At 38.6% G+C, this 24,018-nt stretch overlaps 1 protein-coding gene across 23 annotated transcripts in view; it reads left to right on the top strand.

Annotated features, from left to right (window-relative positions):
- Positions 1-461: 461 nt before the first annotated feature.
- The window catches only part of ttn.1 (titin, tandem duplicate 1), a 140,013-nt gene continuing 116,456 nt past the window's right edge, over positions 462-24,018 (top strand). For 18 of the 23 annotated variants that reach the window (XM_058786720.1, XM_058786727.1, XM_058786724.1 and 15 more), the window contains exons 1-39: positions 462-687; positions 2,219-2,322; positions 2,472-2,675; positions 2,765-3,052; positions 3,249-3,337; positions 3,418-3,626; positions 3,884-4,142; positions 5,906-5,971; positions 6,153-6,411; positions 6,500-6,575; positions 6,660-6,878; positions 7,134-7,276; positions 7,358-7,545; positions 7,646-7,876; positions 8,041-8,279; positions 8,400-8,608; positions 8,706-8,870; positions 8,998-9,166; positions 9,294-10,996; positions 11,092-11,373; positions 11,471-11,737; positions 11,859-12,131; positions 12,240-12,503; positions 12,615-12,875; positions 12,988-13,248; positions 13,347-13,610; positions 13,719-13,979; positions 14,073-14,333; positions 14,420-14,680; positions 14,756-14,897; positions 15,467-15,635; positions 15,730-15,958; positions 16,648-16,932; positions 17,036-17,161; positions 17,278-17,466; positions 18,121-18,597; positions 18,895-19,389; positions 19,753-19,794; positions 20,045-23,740. In XM_058786720.1, coding sequence (XP_058642703.1) covers positions 2,232-2,322; positions 2,472-2,675; positions 2,765-3,052; positions 3,249-3,337; positions 3,418-3,626; positions 3,884-4,142; positions 5,906-5,971; positions 6,153-6,411; positions 6,500-6,575; positions 6,660-6,878; positions 7,134-7,276; positions 7,358-7,545; positions 7,646-7,876; positions 8,041-8,279; positions 8,400-8,608; positions 8,706-8,870; positions 8,998-9,166; positions 9,294-10,996; positions 11,092-11,373; positions 11,471-11,737; positions 11,859-12,131; positions 12,240-12,503; positions 12,615-12,875; positions 12,988-13,248; positions 13,347-13,610; positions 13,719-13,979; positions 14,073-14,333; positions 14,420-14,680; positions 14,756-14,897; positions 15,467-15,635; positions 15,730-15,958; positions 16,648-16,932; positions 17,036-17,161; positions 17,278-17,466; positions 18,121-18,597; positions 18,895-19,389; positions 19,753-19,794; positions 20,045-23,740 — 13,312 coding nt within the window. In that variant the 5' untranslated portion in view covers positions 462-687; positions 2,219-2,231. The remainder of the gene's footprint in view (positions 688-2,218; positions 2,323-2,471; positions 2,676-2,764; positions 3,053-3,248; positions 3,338-3,417; positions 3,627-3,883; positions 4,143-5,905; positions 5,972-6,152; positions 6,412-6,499; positions 6,576-6,659; positions 6,879-7,133; positions 7,277-7,357; positions 7,546-7,645; positions 7,877-8,040; positions 8,280-8,399; positions 8,609-8,705; positions 8,871-8,997; positions 9,167-9,293; positions 10,997-11,091; positions 11,374-11,470; positions 11,738-11,858; positions 12,132-12,239; positions 12,504-12,614; positions 12,876-12,987; positions 13,249-13,346; positions 13,611-13,718; positions 13,980-14,072; positions 14,334-14,419; positions 14,681-14,755; positions 14,898-15,466; positions 15,636-15,729; positions 15,959-16,647; positions 16,933-17,035; positions 17,162-17,277; positions 17,467-18,120; positions 18,598-18,894; positions 19,390-19,752; positions 19,795-20,044; positions 23,741-24,018) is intronic. The other 5 variants (XM_058786741.1, XM_058786731.1, XM_058786742.1 and 2 more) reach the window with 5 other exon arrangements.

Genomic DNA, 24,018 nt, shown 5'->3' on the forward strand with positions numbered 1-24,018 from the left:
TCATCAAGACTCCCACAAATTTGGATGATTGTAACAAATTTCAAAAATAGTCAAGTTAGCAAGCATTCTGTAACCATTATATCCGTCCCTTACAGTGGGGGTTGCCTTGCCTTGCCCTTCCTTTGAGTGACAGGGACAGCCAGTCTCTCCTTTTGGTCATCAACAGGTTAATGCCTGCCATAAGGGTTTTCAGCATTGCATGTCATTGAATGGGGCATGAGCATAATCATTTATTTGCATGAACAATGAATCCACAAACCCAATGTAGTAAAGAAACTCCAGAGTGAGAGCTATATCAAGCTTGCATTAACTTCTCGGAGGGGGACCACTGAGTAACAGGTGTGAAGTTGCATAAAATGCATTGCTTTCCCATGATGCTTTGAGACCAATTGGGAGTGGCTTGTTAGTGATGATGCAGATTAGGCTCGAGGTATATAAACTAAAACAACTATGTTAGCAGTTCTGAGCAGTTGGAGCATTCCCAGCCTTGCCTCGGGTGTAGGGATTGCAAGGGAAAAGCAAAACTACACGGTCTAGACCCTGTGTAGTTTTGTTTTTTGGGTTATAACGGGGCCCCAACCGTTCTCACCTTGGATTTTCTGGAAACATTTTGGATAAGAGGATTGTTGCTGAGGCACTAGCCACCTGGGCACAGTCCCATCAAGTGTAGGCAACCTTGTGATACAAGTAAGTGGCATTTATTCTGTAGAACGGTCATTAAAGCAAGTCTTTTTATAAGCTACAATGAAACATGCTTGCACACCTTTTTAAAGCAAAATAAAAGTGCTGTTGCTTACATTGTGCTATTTGATTTATGTTTTACAAGTATGAGATAGTCAGTCTGTGTTACTTTTATAAAACATAATAATGCTCAAGGTTATTAAATGGTGCAGTGATTTCAGAATAGCCAAGAATAGCCTGTGATAGCATTAGAGTGGTGACCCAGCTGGGCCATGATGTCTTTTTAAGGGAATCAGCAGCAGAGATATCAGTTGCACCTCCAGCTATGTGCCACATGGTGACTGTCAATCAAGGAAGGGACAGATTATTTTTGGAGACTGCCATTTCTGTCATAGTGAATATCAGCCTTCCCACATGATGCCATTTAGTCAGAATTAAATTTGTATTGGCATTTAAAAAAAAAAAAAAATCTATTATTGATATTTATTACACAAGGAGTTTGACTGTGTGATTGAGAGACATGTTATGGGCAATGCTTGTCCACGCTCACCTGTTGGTTTCTTCCATATGGCTAATGATGCAGATGGTTTAACTGCGACTAAATTCTTTCTTTCTTTCTTTCTTTCTTTCTTTGTGTTAAGCAGTTGTAATGATCTTTATTTGTCTGTAATTATTAAATGATCTTGTTGTTTTAATGTTTATATGAGATGAGAGTCTAAAAACAAATTATATTTTGTATTATGTATGGGAAATATCTATATGATACACACGTGAAGCCTTTTGTAATGCTGGTATGTGTCTTTTTTTTTTTTTTTTTGTCCAGTGGAAACTTTGTGTCAATGAGATTAAGACCATTGTTGATTATTAAACTTTTGGAGTGAAGTGCTTGTAACCATGTCAAAATGCTAATTTTCAGGTTATTTTGGATACCCTAAACAATTTCAGTTATATCACTTTAAATTAAACAATGAAAAATGCATTTTTAAGATGACTAAATTATTTTATAGTACCAGTAAAAATACAAACTATTTTGCTACTGAATTACTTAATTTAGCTTAGCTTTTGGGGGCTTCATCTGAAGCTCACATTTTGAGCTCTATGTTCTTTTGTAAGCCAATGATAATTTGAAACATCACCTACATAGGTCCTATCCTGCTTTACTGTTGAAATATCTTGTTGATCAGGACTTTTTTTAGTTAAGTTAGTTATATGTTTAGGTGTTTCATAGCTTTATCTTACAGCTCAACGTTGCTGTTCACACATTTCTAACATATTCAATTGGGTGCTTGACCTGACACTCAACAGCTCTGCCATTCACAGTTCTCACAAATGACAGGCTGCTGATGGCCAGGTGCGGGTGGGGGCAGGGGGTGTTAGTGATTAGTCAGTTCATTTCTTTTACAGCTAAAAATAGCCCACCTAGTTTGTCAAGTAACATACACTGTAATGCTGTTGTATATATATAATTGATTCAGTTGGCATTAAGCAATTATCTGGCTGTAATGTGGTATTCACTACATAATTCTTTTTTTCCTAGGGTGCCTTCTACCATGTCAACACAAGCTCCAACATTTACACAGCCGCTTCAGAGCGTTGTGGCACTTGAGGGTAGTGCTGCAACGTTTGAGGCTCAAGTTAGTGGTAAGGACAGAAGAAAAAAGTTTAATTATACTGCATGTTTTGGCATTGATAAAGGGGTACCTGAGCTTTACTAATTGGGCTGTGGGGGTATATAAGACAAAGAGATTGGAAAACACTGGTCTAAAATCGATTCCACTATTTTTCTGTAGGTAATCCAGTTCCAGAGGTGAGCTGGTTTCGTGATGGCCAGGTTCTTACTGCTGCGGCTCTGCCCGGCGCTCAGATCTCGTTCAGCGATGGCCGCGCTGTTCTGATGATCCCCGCTGTGACAGCCGCACACAGTGGAAGATTTTCTGTGAGAGCCACCAATGGTGCTGGACAAGCCACTAGCACGGCTGAACTGCTGGTTACAGGTAAGCAGTCATAGAAACAGCCGTGTACATTTCTGTCATTTACTTTTTGTGCCAAACAAACACTTTTTTTTTTTTTTTTTGCCTCAAAGTGGAAACTGCACCACCAAACTTCATTCAGAGACTACAGAGTGTGACTGTTAGACAAGGAAGCCAAGTGAGACTAGATGTTCGAGTTGCAGGAATCCCTACACCTGTGGTGAAGTTCTACAGAGAGGGAGCTGAGATTCAGAGCTCAGCTGACTTTCAGATTGTTCAAGATGGAGACCTTTACAGTTTGTTGATTGCTGAGGCCTTCCCAGAAGATTCTGGAACTTATTCTGTCAGTGCTTCTAACAGCAGTGGACGTACTACCTCTACAGCTGAACTTCTGGTTCAAGGTTTGATTTGATTTCCAAATTAAATATATAAATTAAATATTTTTGATATAGGGTAGCCCTATACTATACAAATATATATGTGCGTATGTATGTATGTATGTATGTATGTATCTTTTTTTATATTTATATATATTATTATTATTATATTATTTTTATTTTTTATATATATATATATATATATATATATATATTTCAGGTGAGGAGGTTGCAGTGCCTGCAAAGAAGACCAAGACTTTTGTTTCAACTTCTCAGATTTCACAGACTCGCCAGGCTAGAGTTGAAAAGGTAGTTAACATCCTGAGAAAATCTCAACTGAAGCTAACTGCCAAAGAACATGTTAACTCAGTGTTACATGTCCTTCACAGAGAATGGAGGCCTCCTTTGAGTCCGCAGCCATGATGGAAATGCAAATAGAGGATGGTGATTTGGCTCACAAGGCACCACCCCGTGTGCCCCCTAAGCCAACCTCCAAGTCCCCAACCCCACCGACAGGAGTGTCAAAGGTCGCAGCTACGCGCCATCAGTCACCTTCCCCTGTGAGGCCTGTTAAAGCCCCCATTCACGCACCTCACAGGTGAAGTATTTTTTTTCAACATCATTACTACTTTTTAGTAGATACCTTTACATATACCAATACCTTGTATGAGTGCACACATATTACAAATATATTACCATGTAATATTCCCTTACCCACACTTATGAAAAAGTAAGTGCATAGATGACGTAATAAAATTAGTGTTCTGTGTAACCAATGTTAACTTATCTTTACAATACATTAAACCTTTTTCTTATGTAGCATTTGCGCTTTGTTAACCCCCTGTATTATTTTAGGCCTTCTTCCCCTTCAAGACTGTCCGTGTCCCCTATCAGACCAGTCAAGTCCCCAGTGACTACACTCAAACAAGTCGCACAGGCTGCAGATATACTGCCTCCATGGAAGCAGGAGGGTTACGTAGGAGAATCCAGTTATACCAGCATGACTACTGGAGCCTCGTATGTCCAGACCTCCTCCACATTTGTCCACAAGGAGCAGCATTGGGAAGGTTCTTTTGCTATGCAACAACAAGCTGGTGGAGTTGCTGTCAAAGAAGTAGGTCTATTTTTTGCAACTATGACCTCTAGTGGGTAAAAAGCGGCATTTTGTCTTTGTGATAATATGAAAGGGAAAATATTCATTACTTGAAGTTTTTAAGTAATGAATAACTACATTTTAATTAAGAAATACAAAAAATGCATTGAATAGAATTGTACCAAAAAACATGACAATGCTGCATTGTGTGTGGTCACTGACAAAAGGTCATTTGAAGCTATTTCAGATCATTTGTCTTCTACTGCAAACAGATTGAGATTAAAAGGAGACCACACACAAATTAATGAGACTACTGTTAACCTGAAGTGTGAATGAAATCACGTCAGTTCCAGTGGGGGCAGGAACGATTGTTTTCACACCTCATTGTCACACCATAAATAGTCACACTTCATTCTGCATGGTAGCCCAGGAAGTTTCACCAATTTGCCATTTTGTAGTTTTGTAACTGATATTTAACATCAATTGGCAATACATTTTCATAAAGGTTTTCTTCCATCTGAATAGATTTGTGATTGTTGTATACTATTCAACCACTTTCATCACAAAAGACATCACTCCTTACATAGTAAATCTGCTGTTAACCTATTTTTTGTAGTGTGCATCATCACAGATAGTATTTGCTCTATGTGCACCCTTTTAATTACAGCTTCTTACTCTTGAAGTGGGAAAAATGTGTATGCATACAGTTGTTTCTTTTCTTGGTTGGACAGAAGTCTGTTCCTAGAGTATATGTAGACTGAGGGTGTAAATTGAAGAGGAGTTTCTGGAAGTTGATTAGTTGTATTTTTAGAAAATACAACAACAAATACAAATAGATTTATTACTTACAGAATTGCATCAATCATGGTTGTTTTGAATCTCCTAAATAGAGGCAGACATGAATAGTAACAATAATAAATAAATTATTGCACCAACCTTTTTTTTTATATATTTTACCCCTTGAGAATACATTTGGGAAATTTTAGCCTGCAAAAAACGTGCATGAATGTGTAACAGAGAACTGAAAATGTCCTGTTTTGTCAATAAAAGAATAGTAGCTAAAAGTGAGACTGATTTAGTTAGTGTATTTAAGCTGACTGTGATGGATGTGGACAGATGCTGAGCTCTAGAGATAGCTTGTGTCATGTGATAGTCTTATAATAGAATGATAATATAAGGGTGCCAAGAATCGGTTACTGTTTGCCTGACATGAAACTAATTTACCAGTGTACAAACTAAATATTCTTTGACTTTAATCCTAGGATTCAACCTTACATTGATCATTTGTGTATGTTTTATGTAATATTATTATTATTATTAGTAGTAGTAGTATAAATATTAATCAATTACAATTCAGCTTAAATATATATTTTCATTACATATAATAGAATAGTTTATGGAAGTTGTAAAAAGATGCTGACACATTTACAGTGGCATCACACAATCTTATGCTGGTTTTTTATGTAGATTCATGTAGTTAATCTGACTGAAATCACTCTGAATGAATGCAACTACAATATCGCCCCCTGCTTTTTGTCCATTGTAAACACAAGCTGTTCTGTACAGATCTGGTCTGCTTCACTGAGGAATCATGCTGTTTCACCATCTTTTCTCTTTTATCCATCAATCACTGTGTCATATAACTGTTACGAACTGCTGATTTGTATTTGCTCTTCTATTTCAACCCCACAAGCCTGAAAAGGCATGAATGAAAAATGTGCAAGAAAGTTTAATAATAATACTTTAATAATTTATACATTCAATTATTTCTTTTTGCAATCCAGATTGTTGAGACTGCAGCAATCCCATCCCTCACAAAAGAGCAAGTGATGCCTCCAACTATTGTGGCTGTGAGTTAATGATCACTCAGTAATTTTCCTCATTAAAAACTTATGTACACATGAAAGTATTAAAGTGTAAGTCCAACATGACTACTGTTTTGGCTAGTATAAATTATAGAGTAGCCTGCACCTTTAATTTTAGATATTTTAATATGTGTCAAATATTTAATTCTGTTTTTACTTTGTCCAGGGTTTGAAGAACTTGACTGTCACCGAGGGAGAGTCTGTTACTCTGGAGTGCCAGATTTCAGGCCACCCTACCCCAGCCATTATGTGGTTCAGAGAGGATTACAGAATCGAGAACTCAATTGACTTCCAGATCACTTATGAAAACCGCTATGCCCGCTTAGTGATCCGTGAGGCCTTTGCTGAAGATAGTGGCCGCTTCACTTGCACTGCTACCAGTGAGGCTGGAACTATCAGCACCTCTTGCTACCTGCTTGTCAAAGGTAACAGATCATGACATTTGACTTGTCTTAAAATGATATAACCTGTGTAATTGCAAACTGATTCTTACTGTTCAATTTTCATCTTCAGTTTCAGAAGACATTGAAAGTCGGGAGGAATTTTCTACTGTCTCTGAACACATTGAAATGTCTGCTCGGGAAAAACTGTAAGTTAATGGAAATCTTTCTGGGGTTGTACTATATAAAACAGTATAATATTTGCAGTCTGAATCCTTGGTGTTTAAAAACAGGTTTACAGCTGAAGCCAGAGAGGAGACCATGTCTGAAATAAGTGCTGTCTCCGAGTCTGTGGAGGCTGGAGCAGGTGTTGCCCCATTCTTTGTGAAGAAACCCACAGTACAAAAGCTTGTGGAGGGAGACAGCATAGTCTTTGAGTGCCAAGTCGGCGGAAGCCCCAAACCTCATATTTACTGGAAGAAGAGTGGAATTCCACTTACTACTGGATACAGGTATGTTTTACATTGTAAATATATACACTTTGTAATGTTAATTTTTTGTAACTCATTTTTACCATACTTTTTCATTGCTGTGATTAAAAAGTACTCAGACTTGTTTATAATAAATAAGTGGATAAACTATGAGAAATTATATTATGTGCTAGTTTTATGTCTATTGTGACTAGGTTTTTATGTATTTTCTTCTGCTTTAATTCAGTTTCTATTATGCAAATATGTTAATATGAAATAAACTCATGCATCCTCTAGGTACAGAGTAGCATACAATAAAGACACAGGATCATGCAAGCTTGAGATCTCCATGACATTTGCTGATGATGCAGGAGAGTACACCATCTTTGCTAGAAACCCACTTGGAGAGATTTCTGCTTCAGCCATGCTGCTTGATGAAGGTTAGTTTTCTGGGTGGCTTTATTATAAATGGCAATAGTATGTTAGTTCAAATGTTAATAGTGTTTTTCTGCATTTTACAGAGGCATATGAGCTGTATATGAAGAAACAGGAAGAGACATTCAAGACCGAAGTAACTACTATAATAGAAGGGCCAAAAGTGGCTGACATACCTGCTGTTGTTGAGACTGTAACTGAGAAAGAGCAGATCCTCATGCAGAGAAGGATGGCTCAACAAACCCAGATGATGCAGTCCTTCATTTCAGAGCAGGTATGAAAGATTTTAAGCTATTTTAAAATCCTACATCTTGAAAACCAACTTCTGAATTCACAAAGTGTGAGAATGAATCTTACAATTACATTTTTTACAGGAGTTACAAATATCTAACTTGGAGCAGAGATTCATCCAAGAAATTGAGTTCCGCCTGCTGAAGATTACTTACCAGGAGATGGTCACTCAGGATGGGGAGCAGTTGGATATGAGTGTTTCTGAACATGATGCTATTTATCCAGTCTTTAATACTCCAGTTAAAAGCTACAGACTCAGGGAGGGAATGAGTGCAACTTTTCATTGCAGGATGACAGGAACCCCTCTCCCTAAGGTAAGATTAAATTGTTATCTTTAAACGTATTCAATATTCATTCAATTGAGTTAGTATAACGTTTAAGCAATATCACAAGCAAAACTGCTATTGTACTGAATATCATCAATACCTGGCCTGTTGAAATAGAGGACTGGAATGAACTTTTGTTATTTGAACTGTAGATCGTCTGGTACAAAGATGGCAGGCGTATCACACATGGAGGCCGTTATCAGATGGAGGTTCTGCAGGATGGTAGAGCCAGTCTGCGCCTTCCTACGGTGCTGTCAGAAGATGAGGGCATCTATACTGCTTTGATCAGTAACATAAAGGGTAATGCTGTCAGCTCTGGAAAGCTGTATGTGGAGCCAACTGGTATAGCACAAACACAGCTTCCTCAGCCAGGGGCAGTTCAAAGAATCAGGTTGGTTTTGACTTCTCAATCTGAGAAAATCATAGTTTGTAATATTACTATAGAAAATTACATGATATTACAATAAGAGTACTTATCAGATCAAGATATTAAAAATACGTAATTTTTCAGGTCCACATCACCACGCTCCACAAGTCGTTCTCCTGGTCGATCACCAGCTCGTAGACTTGACGAGACAGATGAGGCCCAGCTAGAAAGACTCTACAAGCCTGTGTTTGTGCAGAAGCCATCATCCTTCAAGTGCTCTGAAGGACAGACTGCAAGATTTGATCTGAAAGTAGTTGGGAGACCCATGCCTGAAACTTACTGGTTCCACAATGGTTAGTGATAACTGCATATCCCAGTTGTGTAGGAGGTTTTAAAACAATGGACATTCTCTTATTGCCATGGCATGACAACTGTACTTTTTCATCACAGGACAACAAGTGGTTAATGACTACACCCACAAGATTGTGGTAAAGGAGGATGGAACTCAGTCAATGATTGTGGTTCCTGCCATGCCTCAGGACTCCGGAGAGTGGACAGTTGTTGCTCAGAACAGAGCTGGAAAGACAACCGTATCTATGACTCTCACTGTTGAAGGTACGATGCTACATACACTAGAGTTTCATTTAAAGAATGACTTTCTGTAAAACAGTCACTTCACTCCAACTGCATTCTAAAGCATTCTAATGGCATTTCTTCAATTTAATTTTTTTTTCATGTTTAGCCAAGGAAAACTTGGTGAGACCACAATTTGTGGAAAAGCTAAGAAACATCAGTGTTAAAGAGGGTACTTTGGTTGAGCTAGCTGTTAAAGCTATTGGCAACCCCCTTCCTGACATTGTTTGGCTGAAGAACAGTGACATAATTTCCCCACATAAACACCCACATATTAGGTAAGTTTTCAATACTAAAAATACACAGGTGTAAGTAAATAATCAAAATGTTACTCTCCGTGATGATGTGTATGCTGTAAAAAATACATTTCTGTATTACAGTTAACTGAATTTACTTGTTTATTAGGATTGAGGGTGGTAAAGGCGATGCTCATTTCAAGATTCCATCATGTACAGGATCTGATAGCGCATGGTACACTGCTACTGCTATCAACAAAGCTGGCAGAGATACCACACGCTGCAAAGTTAACATTGAGGTGGATGCAGTAATGCCTCAGCCTGAGAAAAGGCTTGTCATTCCCAAGGGAACTTACAAGGCCAAAGAAATTGCTGCACCAGAGTTAGAGCCACTGCATCTTCGATATGGTCAGGAACAGTGGGAAGATGGTGACCTCTATGATAAGGAGAAGCAACAGAAGCCTCACTTCAAAAAGAAGCTTACCTCAGTCAGGCTTAAGCGATTTGGACCTGCGCACTTTGAGTGTAGACTGACCCCTATTGGTGACCCGACCATGATTGTTGAGTGGCTGCATGATGGCAAGCCACTGGAAGCTGCTAACAGACTACGCATGGTCAATGAGTTTGGCTATTGCAGTCTTGACTACGAAGCTGCTTATTCCAGAGATAGCGGTGTCATTACTTGCAGAGCCACCAACAAGTTTGGAGTTGACCAAACCTCTGCTACACTAATTGTTAAAGATGAGAAAAGCCTTGTTGAGGAAACTCAGTTGCCAGAGGGAAGGCGAGGACTAAGAATAGATGAAATAGAGCGTATTGCACATGAGGGTGGCCCTTCTGGAGTTACTGGAGATGATAATCTTGAAAAAACTAAGCCAGAGATTGTGTTACTTCCAGAGCCAGTAAGAGTTATGGAGGGAGAAACCGCTAAATTCCGTTGTAGGGTGACCGGCTACCCTACCCCAAAAGTTAACTGGTACCTCAATGGACTGCTCATCCGCAAGAGTAAAAGATTCAGGCTTCTCTTTGATGGTATTCACTACTTGGAAATTGTGGATACCAAGCCCTATGATTCAGGAGATGTTAAAGTTTTGGCTGAAAACCCTGAAGGCGTTACTGAGCATCTTGTAAAATTTGAGATTCAGCAGAAGGAGGACTTCAGGTCAATCTTGCGTCGTGCACCCGAGGTTAAGGCTCCTGCTCCTGTACCAACACAAGAGCATGGTAGAGTCTCGTTTGAGGTTGTCAAAGCTGAGAAACCATCTGAGATCACTAAAGAACCCAAGGAGGTGGTTAAGCTGAGGAAAACTGAGAGAGTAATCCATGAGAAATTAACAGAAGAAACAGAGGAGCTCAGAAGCAAATTTAAGCGTAGGACCCAGGAGGGCTACTATGAAGCAATAACCGCTGTAGAACTGAAGTCCCGCAAGAAGAATGAGTCCTATGAGGATATGCTGAAGAAGAGGAAAGAAGAACTTCTTCATCACGCAAAAGAACTAGGGCCTGATGCTGAGAAGAAGAAAGAAGAGGAAAGTAAACTCACCATTCCCAAAGTCAAACCAGAGAAAATTGTGCTCTCTCCAAGCATGGAGGCTCCAAAGATCATAGAACGGATCCAGAGCCAGACAGTTTGCCTGGGAGATGAAGTACACTTCCGCTGTAGAGTCACCGGTAAACCAGATCCAGAATGTCAGTGGTTCAAGAATGGTGTCTTATTGGAGAAGTCAGACCGGGTTTACTGGTATTGGCCAGAGGACCATGTCTGTGAATTAGTGATCAGAAATGTCTTGGCTGAGGACTCAGCAAGTATAATGATCAAAGCCATGAACATTGCTGGAGAGACCTCAAGCCATGCTTTCCTACTAGTTCAAGGTAAAACATTTACCAACTTGTTGCTGTTTGCATGTTATCAATCCCATAAATGGTAAAAGTAATCTTCAGTCATTGTTCTTTGGCTTTGTTTTTAGGCAAACAAGTTGTTTCATTTACACAACTTCTGGAAGATCAGAATGCTAAAGAGAAGGACACCTTGGTGACCTTTGAATGCGAGACGAACGAACCATTTGTGAAGGTCAAATGGATGAAGGACAATGCAGAAATCTTCTCAGGTGACAAATACAGAATGCACTCTGACAGAAAGGTGCACTTCCTGTCAGTGCTGATGATTTCTATGAATGACGAAGCAGAGTACAGTTGTGTGGTTATTGACGATGACCACATAAGAACCAGTGCCTCACTTTATGTTGAAGGTCAGTACAACACAGTTTCATCTTCTTATACATCAGTGTTTAACATTTTTGTGCAGTTAATTATTTGGTCAAATGAAAAATGTTATGTCTTACACAGGTGCACCACTTGAAATTGTAAAGAATCTTGAGAATACAGAAGTACCAGAGACATACTCTGGAGAGTTTGAGTGTGTTTTGTCCCGTGAGGATGCTGAAGGCACCTGGTATTTTGAGAACAAAGAAATCACTCCTAGCCTCAAATATGTCGTGTCTGCTCGTCGTGGTCGTCATAGTCTTTCTGTGAAAGATGTTAAGAAGGAGGACCAGGGAAAATACACTTTCAAAGTGGGAGATCTTAAGACAAGTGCCTCCCTTAAGATGAAATGTGAGTATGAGGCAACCAAGATTAAAGTATTTAAAAGCATTTTTAGGCTACCACATTTTCTAGAAAAACTTACTTCGGTTGCCATATAAATCTTACTTGAATATTTTTTGGTTCACTCTAGTGCGCCCTGTGACTCTGATGCAAGGTCTTTCTGACCTGACAATCTGTGAGGGTGATATTGCCCAACTTGAGGTGCGATTCTCTCAGGAAAATGTTGAGGGCTCATGGATGAAGAATGGCCAAGCCATTTCTGCTTCCGATAAGATTCACATGGTCATTGACAAAGTCACCCATAAGCTTCTCATTGAGGATGCCAGTAAGGATGATGCAGGAATGTACTCATTTGTTGTTCCTGCTCAGGACATTTCTACAAATGGAAAGCTAACAGTTCAAAGTAAGACACCTTTTAACTCTAAATTAATGTTCAATGGCTTCTCAAAAATTGATTTCTACTTTCCTGAGGATAATGAGTGTTTTATTAATCATTTTGTTTCGCACACAGCTATTGGCTTCTTGGCGCCACTAAAGGATGTCTCCACAGTGGAAGGCACTAAAGCTGTTCTTGAGGCTAAAATCTCTGCTACTGATATAACTTCAGTGAAATGGTTCCACAACAACAAGCTGATGACAGCAAGTGATAGAGTCCAGATGGTTGTCAAAGGATCTAAACAGAGACTGGCTATTAACAGGACCTATGCATCAGATGAAGGACAGTATAAACTTATTGCTGGCAAAGTAGACTCAACCTGTAAACTTTCTGTCCAGCGTGAGTGTCACTCAAAATTTGTTTTATTATATGTTCCTTTTCTTGATTTAATTTTATATATATTTATTTTAAATAATTGGTAATGATGTCATTGTTCATTGTGTTTTATAGCTGTATCTATTGTTAAGCACATGGAAGAGTGCGTTTGCACTGAGACCCAGAATGTCACCTTTGAAGTGGAGGTATCTCATCCTGGCATTGATGCTCTGTGGACTTTCAAGGGTCAACCTTTAAAGGCAGGTCCAAAGTACAAGATTGAGAGCAAAGGTACACACTATAGCCTCACTGTTTTGAATGCCATGAAGGATGAGGAAGGAGAGTACATATTTATGGCTGGTGAGAAGGAATCTAGAGCAAGACTTATTGTATCAGGTATGTAGACATCCAAATAACTTTTTTAAAAGTACGTACTTTTTTTGCCACTACAATATAGGACTCATGTCACATGTCTTGTTGTGATGTTTTATTTTTATCTCTCCACTAGGCGGTGCTATAAATAGGCCACTCCATGATGTGACTGTAGCAGAATCCCAGACTGCTGTGCTGGAGTGTGAAGTTGCTAATCCTACCACAGAAGGCAAATGGCTTAAAGATGGTCACCCTATTGACTTCAGTGATAATATCATAAGTGAAAATAATGGTGCCGTCAGGCGGCTTGTCATCGTCATCACCAGGCCACAGGATGTTGGAGAGTACACCTATCAGGTGGCAAACTCCAAGACATCTGGCAACTTGAAGGTTGAAGGTAAACTGTGTGTCACAGAATAGTTTATTGCACATTATGTGTTCTCATCTGTTAGAAGTTATTTATATGCAATTTCTTTCTTTTTTTTTTAATTCAAGCTGTTAAAATCAGGAAGACAATGAAGAACCAAACTGTTACTGAAACCCAGGAGGCAGTATTCAGTATTGAACTCACCCATTTAGATGTGAAAGGATCCCAGTGGATCAAGAATGGTCTTGAGATTCATCCAAGTGATAAATTTGAGATAACTGTCCAAGGCATGGTTCACACCCTGAAGATCAAGAACTGTAACACCCAAGATGAATCAGTCTATGGGTTCAAACTTGGAAAACTCTCTGCTAATGCCAGACTTAATGTTGAAAGTATGTTTTTTTTAATTATTATTTTTTTTATATATCTTTCAAGTACTAATTAATTAAACCTGTCTGCTGTTGTTAGATGTATTTCAATACCCTTTAACCTCTTTTTAGCTATCAAAATTGTGAAAAAACCAAAGGATGTGATGTCACTGCTGGGTGCCACTGCTTCATTTGAGCTGAGTTTGTCCCATGATGACATTCCAGTTCAGTGGATGTTCAATAATCAGGAGCTTGCGCCAAGTTCAAATATTAAAATACTGTCTGAGAGGAAAGCCCACAAACTTATCATTCAGAGCGTTGAAGGTCACATGGCAGGTGAATACATTGCTGTGGTCGGGCATCTGCTGTGCAGTGCACATCTTCAAATTGAATGTAAGTGTTTTGAGATTTAAAAAAAAAAAAAGTTCACCTTAAATGTGAAATTTGGCATTCTAAATATGTTTTGTCTTTCTTGTATATATTCAGATTTGAGAGTCACCAAACCTTTGAAGAACATTGATGTTCCAGAGACCCATGTGGCAACGTTTGAATGTGAGGTTTCTCATTTCAATGTTCCATCGATCTGGCTGAAAAATGGAGTTGAGATTGAGATGAGCGAGAAGTTTGGCATTGTGGTGCAAGGCAAACTTCATCAGCTGAAAGTCATGAATGCCAGTCAGGAGGATGCTTCAGAATACACATTTTTGTGTGGAAATGACAAAGTGTCTGGTAACCTGATTGTAAAACGTGAGTAATACATTGTCTGTAAACTTGAAATAAATATAAAATTACTATATACAGCACTTTCACAAATGCATTTTAAAATCTTTCAGCAATTCTGATCACATCCATGCTTCAAGACCTCAATGCTAAGGAAAAAGACACTGTTACATTTGAGGTGACCGTCAACTATGAAGGCATCACCTACAAATGGCTGAAGAATGGAGTAGAAATCCGATCCAGTGATAGATGCCAAACTCGCTGCAAACAGTTCACTCACTCCCTCACTATTCGAAATGTTCACTTTGGGGATGGTGGAGACTACAAGTTTTTGGCTGGATCTGCTGAAACATCTGCAAAACTCTTTGTTGATGGTTAGTTTTGTTGTTATATTTACAGCTGCCTTTATGTAACTTTAACAGATTAGCTAACAAAAATATGTTTTCCAGCTCGCGTGATTGAATTCACCAAGCACATTAAAGATATCAAGGTAACTGAGAAGAAGAAGGCTATATTTGAATGTGAGATCTCTGAACCCAACGTCCCTGTGATGTGGATGAAGGATGGGCAGGAACTTGAGATGTCTGAGAGGTATATCTTCACTTTTAATGTCATATACACAGAAGATAAATTATAAAACAAAAAAAAAACATCTCTTAATCAGTATCAGTATTTACATTATATTGGCATAAAATATTAGACTTGCTTAACAATAGTTTTTTTCCTTGTTTAAAGAATAAATCTCACTAAATTTTGATTGATTAATGCTCAAAATAAGAGATGTATAAATTTTAGGCCAAGATTTACTAACCACTTGCGCCAGGTTATCTGCATCAGATTATCATCTGCTCTGCTTTATCCTGCGCTAATGTGCGCTGCTCTTGGTAGATTGTGTTGGTCATTCTGAAAATGATCCGTCTGCAGAACTTGCCACTCCACTTGCAACTCTTCTACGCTGTTATGAATTTGCGGTCTCATGCCAATTTGCCCTTTATTGTAAATCTGGCCTTTAGTATATTAAGCACTTTTGGTTCTTAAATATAATTAATCTTGTTTTAAGGATATATCTATAGTTTTACTACAAACAAAAAAAATTAAGTGATTTTTCTTTTTGCAGTCTTAAGATGTCAATTCTGTCCATAACTTCCCTATTATTGTAGATTCAAAGCCACCACTGACAAATTCCTGCAGCGTTTGATGATCCAGACAGTGCGCATGTCTGATGCTGGAGAATACTCTGTGGTTGCTGGTGCAAGCGTTTCCAAGGCAAACCTCATAGTGGAGGGCAAGGATGTCCGCATCTCTGAGCCTGCTGAGAGGGACATCACTGTAACTATCCTTTGTCTTATTACAGTCAGTTGTTAAATATTATCTATGTTCCAAGGCGAGACCACTTTTTTTCTCTTTTTTTCATGCTTTCCAGGTGGTTGAGAAACAGAGAGCTACTTTTGAATTTGAAGTGAATGAGGATGACATTGAAGGCCGCTGGCTGAAAAATGGTGTTGAAATTCCATCTTTTGATGAGCGCTTCAACTATGTGACAGTTAGAAAGACACATCGCTTGACAATCACTGAAACTTACAGAAGTGATGCTGGAGAATACACTTTCGTTGCAGGAAAGAACAGGAGCACAGTCAATCTGCATGTCCAGAGTGAGTGTACAGTTTGGATATCTATAAATATATATAAATAAATGTTCAGTTTATTTATTATATACTCTGCTGTTCAAAAGTTTGTGGTTGGTAACATTCTTCAAATCTTTTTTTTTTTTTTTTTTTTGCATTTATTTAATCAGAAATACAGTGAACATCAATATTATGGAGTATTAAGTTTAAACTGTTTTCTATTTTAACATGTTTTAAAATGTATTTTATTCATTTTATTCTGTTACTCCAGTCTTCAGTGTCGCATGTTCCTTCAGAAATTATTCTAATATGCTGATTTAGTGCTCAAGTAACATGAACAGTTGTACTGCTTAATACTTTTGTGGAAACCATCATACACATTTTCAAGATGCTTTGATAAATAGGAAGTTGTAAAGAGCAGCATCTTTCTATTAAAAAACAAACAAACAAAAAAAAAAAACATTGTAATGATGGAAAAGGCTTTTATGTCACTTTTGATCAATTGAATGCACCCTGACCTCAAAACAAATGAATGGTAGTGTGTACATACAATACTTAATCTGAATATATATCTTTAACTCCTTCTGTCAATGGCATACCAGTATATTCCAATTGCAATGCATCACTGTATAAAATTGGAGCTTTATTTATAGCCCATATAATTTCAGCTGTGAAGTTAATTGACTTGGTCTAATATGTGTCTTAATTTAATTTAGTCCCTGAGCCTCCTCAGATCATCAGGGACATGGAGCCCCTGTCTGTCGAGGCTGGCAAACCTGCACGTTTCTCTGTGGAAGTGACAGGAATTCCTCAGCCTCAGGTATCCTGGTATAAGAACTCTCAGGCCCTATCTTCTGGGTTCAAGTGTAAGTTCCTGAGGGAGGGAAATGAGCACATATTGTTGCTCATTGAGGTCTTCCCAGAGGATGCAGCTCAGTACAACTGTGAAGCTAAGAATGACTATGGAGTAGCCACAAGCTCTGCTTCACTTAATGTGGAAGGTGAGATCATTATCAAACTGTTGTTTAAAACCAGTATTAGGTACTAGTTTTACATTCTTTCATATTACCAACAGTTTAACACAAACATGATTTTTGCGAACAGTTTCAGAGGTGGTTTCTCCAGACACGGTGGCTCCAGTTTCTCCACCAGTAATTATTACCTCATTGCAAGATACCTCTGCTGAAGAGGGAGAATCAGCCAGATTCCAGTGCCGTGTCTCTGGAGATGGTAAGGCTCAACCCTGTGAATTAAACAAATGTGGAAAATAGAATATATTTTAAATTTTTAATAAGCATGTATATATTTTTTTGTGAAGTTAACAAGCTTTTGTTTGATTTATGCAGATCTGAAGATTACCTGGTACTTCAGAGATAAGGAAATTGTACAGTCTGACAACTTCAGAATCTCTCAGTTTGATGATAGCTGCCAGCTTGAGATCTCTAGAACATATGTTGCAGATGCAGGAGAATACACATGTGTTGCACGCAATTCTGGGGGAATGGTCTCTTGCTCTGCTGTTTTGAACGTCAATGGTATGTGCAAACTTTTAGGTTCCTTCTCTCCAGACAATGCCATCTTTTTCTTGTTGAACAACCAGATATCTTTCTTTCTTTTTTTTTTTTTTTTTAGCATGTTCCATTGCTTAATGCGGGTTTTAGATGTCGTGCATGATCTGGTCATTAACTTGAAATACACTTTGGACAAACTGTTTCTCATAGGGATTTCATTATCATTATGGATTTCACGAGACAGGTGTTTTGTTCCACTACCATCTATGATCTTACCAAGACCCAGGACCCCATGATTCACTGTGCATGTCAAAGCCATTGTTTTCCATCAATATTCATCAATCATTCAATGTAGCTGTGTTAAAAGATGTTAAAGGTGTTAAAAGATACAAACTGCCTCACCTTTCTTTCATTATAGAGAGAACTAACCACAGACCATTAATAAAAAAGCTTTATTTTTCAACAAATAGGGTTTTTCCTCACAAAACATCGATATAAATGACATTTTAAATGGAAGCCGCATTTTGCTTGTCATCATCCTAATGAATTTTGAAAACTCATCTATGAAATTCTGCCACCTCTCACTACCTTTCCCCTACATTGATAATCTATTATTTCTAAACTTAAATGGCAATTTGACATTTACAAATGTCTAATGCAATTTTTTTTATCGCTCAGATCTCAGTGTGAGAACAGTAGATAGGCACAGTGTTTCGAGCACTGGAATGACTCATTCGGAGATGGTCACCTCCCAGACCACGAGTGAAACTTATTCTTCCATGCAAACTTTTGAAAGTGTCTCTACGATGATGATGTCCACAACATCTGTTAAAAGCATTGAGGTCCAACAAGTTACCTCTGTGGAAGAATATTCTACAAGCCCCACTCTGACCCTGAAAATGAGTGATGTCATTGTCAGCCTGGGTGATGTGGCTCATTTCAACTGTTCCTTCAGTGGACAACCATTTACTGAAATTATATGGGATCATAATGGAAGGACAATAACAAATACAGAAAGGGTGCAGTATGTACATCAAGGCGGACTCATTTCTCTCATCATACTCAATGTCCATCTTGGGGACCAGGGAAGTTACTGCTGTACTGTTAAAAATAGAAATGGTGAAAATCGAACGTCTGCACAGCTCACAGTGGAAGGTGGTTATAGATTTTGTTTTGTCCTTGATGCTCATTTCATCCCATCTGCTTCCTGCTGGTGTTTTGTTATTCTAAAATACGTTTCATGTGATTATAACCAACTTAAATGTTTGATTAAATTTACAATGTAATATCCCATGTAATCAATTTTAATACTTTAAATAGTTTAATCCTTCACACGCTTGGCTTAACATCATCCTCCAGCTTATTAACCTTTTTGTTCTTATCAATGCTAAAATATCTTGCTGAATTACTGAATAATCCCTAATAAATTTCCCTAACTTTATTCTCACTCAGCTAAAGAAGCGAACCCCAAAGAGTCCCTCGTACCCTCTGATTCTATCAGTAAATCTTCTAAAACTGAAAATGAGTCAAGTAAAAAGGCCACTGACCAAGAAAAGCAGGAGTCCTTACAGAATGTTGGAGCCCTGACAACAAAGTGGCAGATAAGCCGACATTACAATCCTGATGTTATTCCTTTGTTGGAGCGTGACATTTATGATGCAATTCAGCCAGAGTTCCTTGTGAAACTGTCCCCAGAATTCCTTGCCAAACAAAGAGAGAGTGTTTCTCTTTATTATGTAATCAAAGGAAGCCCCTCTCCGTTCGTTGTATGGCTACACAACCAGTTGAATGTTGAAGAGCCAAGGTCATACTCCTTGAAACATGATGGGCCCTTGTGCTGCTTAAATGTAAAGAATAATGGTTCTGAGCAAGGGGGCACACATTCTTGCAAAGTTATCAATGCTGCAGGAGACAAAACATGCAGCACTCATCTCAGAGTGAAGACAGGTTTGCATTTGCATGCTTTGGTCTTTACCACCTTTTATGTTAGCCCTGGGCGCACATTATTTTTTTTTTACTCATATATCCACTCTTTTAAGTAGATAGAGGAAAAAAAAAAAAAGAATGTGACATCTCTCAAAAAAGGAAAAAAAATCACATCATGCAAATGTTGTCTCTGTAGGAGACTGACAGTGACTGCAGTGGACCCCTGTCATGGGTGTTCTACAAGGGAGATGTGGTCCATTTTCATTATGTTTGAAGGAGAAAATGGGTTTATAATAATAAGAATGCACATATACTAAAATACTGCCCAGAAACCTTGCTGTAATATGTAATACACACATGTAATATTTGTTTTTGTTTTTCCAGTGTCTGTGGCTGAGGAGGCCAGCTATGAAGAGGAAGCCAAAGGTAAATGAATAAATACAAATTATGATGATCTTTTGTTTAGTTCTTTTCATTTTATTGTGAGGCTTTTTTCTGTATATATTTCTGTAAAAAAAATTTTTTTTTCCATTATTATGAATTACAGGTTTTTCAGTCACTAACAGAGCATCTTGATGTATATATTATGAAAAATATTATGCATCGTGTATCAGTTGTTATGATATTATGTTATGTATTAATTGTATTGAACCATTGCATCATATTTTTTATTTAGTGTTTTCTACCTCGACTATATCAACTGAGGAGGATTCTTGCGCAACAAGTCTTCATCTAAAAGAAAAAAGCAAAACATTTGAACTCCAGCCAGAGTGTAAATTATTTTCAGAAACATTAGAGAAAAAGCCAGAAAAGCCAGTTTTTGTAACTAAATTCTCATCAGCAATTGCAACTGTTGGAAACACAGCTAAGTTTACTGTGATAGTTTCTGGATTTCCTAGGCCAGTTATTGAGTGGTATCACAATGGTCAATTGATACAGTCCTCATCTTTTTATACATTTGTCCAAGAGAAGGAAGAACATAGCCTTGTCATAACTAACATTACCAAAGAGTTGGAAGGAGAGTATTCTTGCACTGCGAGCAACCAATTTGGCAAGTCAACATGTACATCATATCTTAATATAAAGATGAAGGACATAAAGGAGCAAGAAAAGACTTTTGGGCAGCCTCCATATTTCATAAAAGAAATTGAGCATGTGAAGTGTGCAGCCGGTAGCCATGCTTTCTTTGAATACACTGTAGCAGGGGTTCCACTTCCTGATGTTCAGTGGTACAGGGGTAGCAATCATATGCAGCCTAGTAAGTACTTCATCATTGTGAACAACACGGATGGGTCTGGCTATTTAAAGATATTAGGCATTCAGCAAAGCGACAGTGGTTTTTACTCTTGTAGAGCTTCTAATCCTCTTGGAGAAACCTCTTGCAGTGCAGAACTCATTGTATCCTTGGAGACTTCTTCTGAAGCCACTGAATCACGTTTGTATAGTGTCAGTCTTCCAGAACAAGTCAGGACTAGCCTTCAGCAGGGACACCAGATGGTTTACACCACTAGCACTGAAGATAGGCAAACTGTTACAAGTGAGCAGACCCAAACCTTGCGTGCTTTAGAGACATCTGCAGCCACTGTGCACATGGAGCAGGTAACTCGCCAAGCTACTGTGATTCAATCTCATGATGTGCAGGAGAGAGTAAAAGTTGCCCCTGCCCAGCCAAAGCCAGTGGTTTTAACTCCCCTGAAACAGCTGCATATGGCTGCAATAACCTCTGATGTTCAAGAAAAACGAGGCTTTACTGAGCAGCACTGTGATCAAATTGTTAGTCCAGAAGTACGAGAGCTTGAATTGAGTGTTGAGGAGCCCTCAACATTTATGTCTGCCATTTCAGAGAGTTCTACACCTCTTAGCATAGTGAAAGCTGAGGATTTGATAAAAAGTGAAACAGAAAAGATACAAACAACTTCAGAGCCAAAGGTTATTGTTAGTGGTCCTCAAGTTGAAATTAAGTTACCAATTCTACAAGAGGAATGCACAAAAATTAAAAGTCCTGAAGAGGAGAAAAGCTACAGAGTTGCAGAAGGGGTTAAGTTATTGTATACTGCAATATCGACAGAGAATGTAGCACTTACAGAAGGTCATATTTCAGAGCTAGCAACTGTTGAGTCCATTGAATGTTTAGCAGAAAAAGAACAAGTCAAACCAGTGCTTACATCAGTCAGCGAGACTAAGCACACACTCTTAAAAGAAAACAACTTTGAAATGCATAGACCAGTCAAGGAAACTGCTCAGCTCTCTAAAGAACCAATGTTAAAATCAGCCCTGATAACTGAAGAAAAGAACAAGCTTCAAGCTGACAAAACCACTGGAATACCTATCCTGGACCATCCTTTTTCACTCCTTTCCCAAAAAGAAGAGGATCAGGTGCTTCATTTACAGCTTATCAGTGATCAAGATACTCTTCTGTCTGAGGGCAGATTTACTACTGAGAAGCCAGGTTTCGAGCAGGCGGATGTCAAACAAATGCCAATTCTTTTGCACACAGTTTCTTCTGATGACCAGAAAACATTTTTTTATGAACAGGCAACACCGTTAGCATCCAAGGATACCACAATTGTTGTAAAGTCTATAGAAGAGGTTCCTGCCCGATTACATCTTCACTCAGTGCAGTTGAATACCACTTTATGTAAAGAAGGGTTACTTTCAGTCGAAAAGCCAGATGAACAGAAAGCCATCCAGAGACAAGAAAAAAAACATAAATTGGTAGCCACTACAGAAGAACGTGTAGAACTAACTTCGGATTATGCCAAAGGTCTTGATGTGATGGTAGAAGGTCTTAAGATTGAGCACAAAACAGAACCCAGACCCTTGAGTGTTCTTCAGGTAGTCTCACAGACTGTTCCGCTTTCGAAGGAAAGTCCTCTGGTCAGTGAAGTCAAGCCTCATAGTGCAATTGTGCAGAAAGAGGATTGGTGGAATAACATGCATGCAGCATCTGTGTCAGAATCTCATTCAATAGAAGAGGGTCTCACAGAGAGTTTCAAAGCAGTTGAGGAATTCACTTGTAAGACAGATGTAGAAACTAAAGTACCGGTTCAGTCTCTTCATGTAGAAGAAAAAGCCATATCAATAGAAACTTGTGTTTCTCTTGAGGCTGCAGAGCAAGACTTTGCAGTTCAGATTCAAGAAGGTCAGTCTGTAAGGCAGTCAGTACTCATGGAGGAAAAACATACTCTGACAGGTGAAATGTCTCAGGGATTTACTAGATCAGAGGCAACTAAAATAAACATTACAACTCAGCCACTCGAACCTCTTTTAGTAAGTGAATCGCAGGAAAGCAAAACTCTTCCAAAGGAACTTACCTTTGTAATTCCTGTACCAAAATCACACAGCTTGGACATCAAACAACAGTTGGAAATGGCACTTCGATGTGCTGTGGCTTGTGAGCAGTCTTTGCTTTTGGCAGATGTAGTGAAAAAGTTAGAAGTCGTAGAAGTAAAGGAGGTCAAGGTGCGCATGGAACCGAAATACATGATGTTCACTTACCTTATAACAACAGCTGGTCCACCCATAGAAATTACAATTGCCTTCGAAGGTGAATATCCCCAGACAGCAACTCTTAAAAATGAGCTTCATGCAGCTTTCTACTCTATGCTTACTCAGGAGAAACCCGTCTTGACCTTTGAACAGTCAAACATCTTAAAACTTGATAGACCTGAGAGATTGCAGGCTAGCAAAGCTTCTCCATATCCATTGTCCTCAGCAGTTTTAACAGAAAATGTTGGAGTGTTTGCAACACCCAAAATACAGTCTGCTGCTCTGCAAACAGAAGCTGAAGTCTCTTTCCAGTCTGCAATGTCTCAAAAGAAAACTGCTATCCAGGAGTCAAGGCACCATGTGACTCAGAAGACTGTTGAATCCAAAATGGACATTTATAGTTTTGCTGAGACTGAACGCAGGGAAATTAAAACGGTTTCAGCTGAACATTATGAGAGAGAGGTGTGTGTTTCAAATATTACAGTTGATGCCCCTCACAGGCAAGTCACTGTGGAAGAGCCTATGGATGTTCTTATTCAAGAAGACAAACGAGAGGAGGTTTTAACAGAGGACATTTTGGCTAAGAATTTGACCGAAAAGCTCTTTTTTGAAATACCATTAAAAGACATTACTGCAGAGGAGAATTCCAAGGTTACATTGTCTGTGAGAGTAAAAGGTGTAAAATGTGTAAACTGGCTTTTCAATGGAGTATTGATCAAATCTGGCAAAGAGTTCAAATGTTTAAAGGATCATGACTCTTACACGCTAGTAATCAACAAAGTTATCAAGATGAAACATGAAGGTGAATATACCTGTGAGGCTGTGAGTGAAGCTGGCAAGATATCATCATCATCATCATCAAGGCTCACTGTTGTCTCAAGAGGTTGGACTGTGTGGATTTTGTCATCTTACAAGAGATAATTCTTAACAATTCAAATCAGACCATCACTAATTAACTAGTAGGCAGCTGCTACATCATCTTCCCATTAGTTCACCATTTCTTTAAGAATTCTTTTCAAGAATACATTGTGTGCTAAACATCTTTCCACCCTCTTTCAAAATAATGGCACATTTTTCATCTTCTGAGTTCTTCAAGCATGACCATGTCATGTGTGACTCTTCATCACCCTTTTGCTAACGCTCATATCACTTTTTTCATGT

This window comes from Onychostoma macrolepis, chromosome 09 (genome assembly GCF_012432095.1).
Source record: "Onychostoma macrolepis isolate SWU-2019 chromosome 09, ASM1243209v1, whole genome shotgun sequence".
NCBI classification, from domain to species: Eukaryota; Metazoa; Chordata; class Actinopteri; order Cypriniformes; family Cyprinidae; genus Onychostoma; species Onychostoma macrolepis.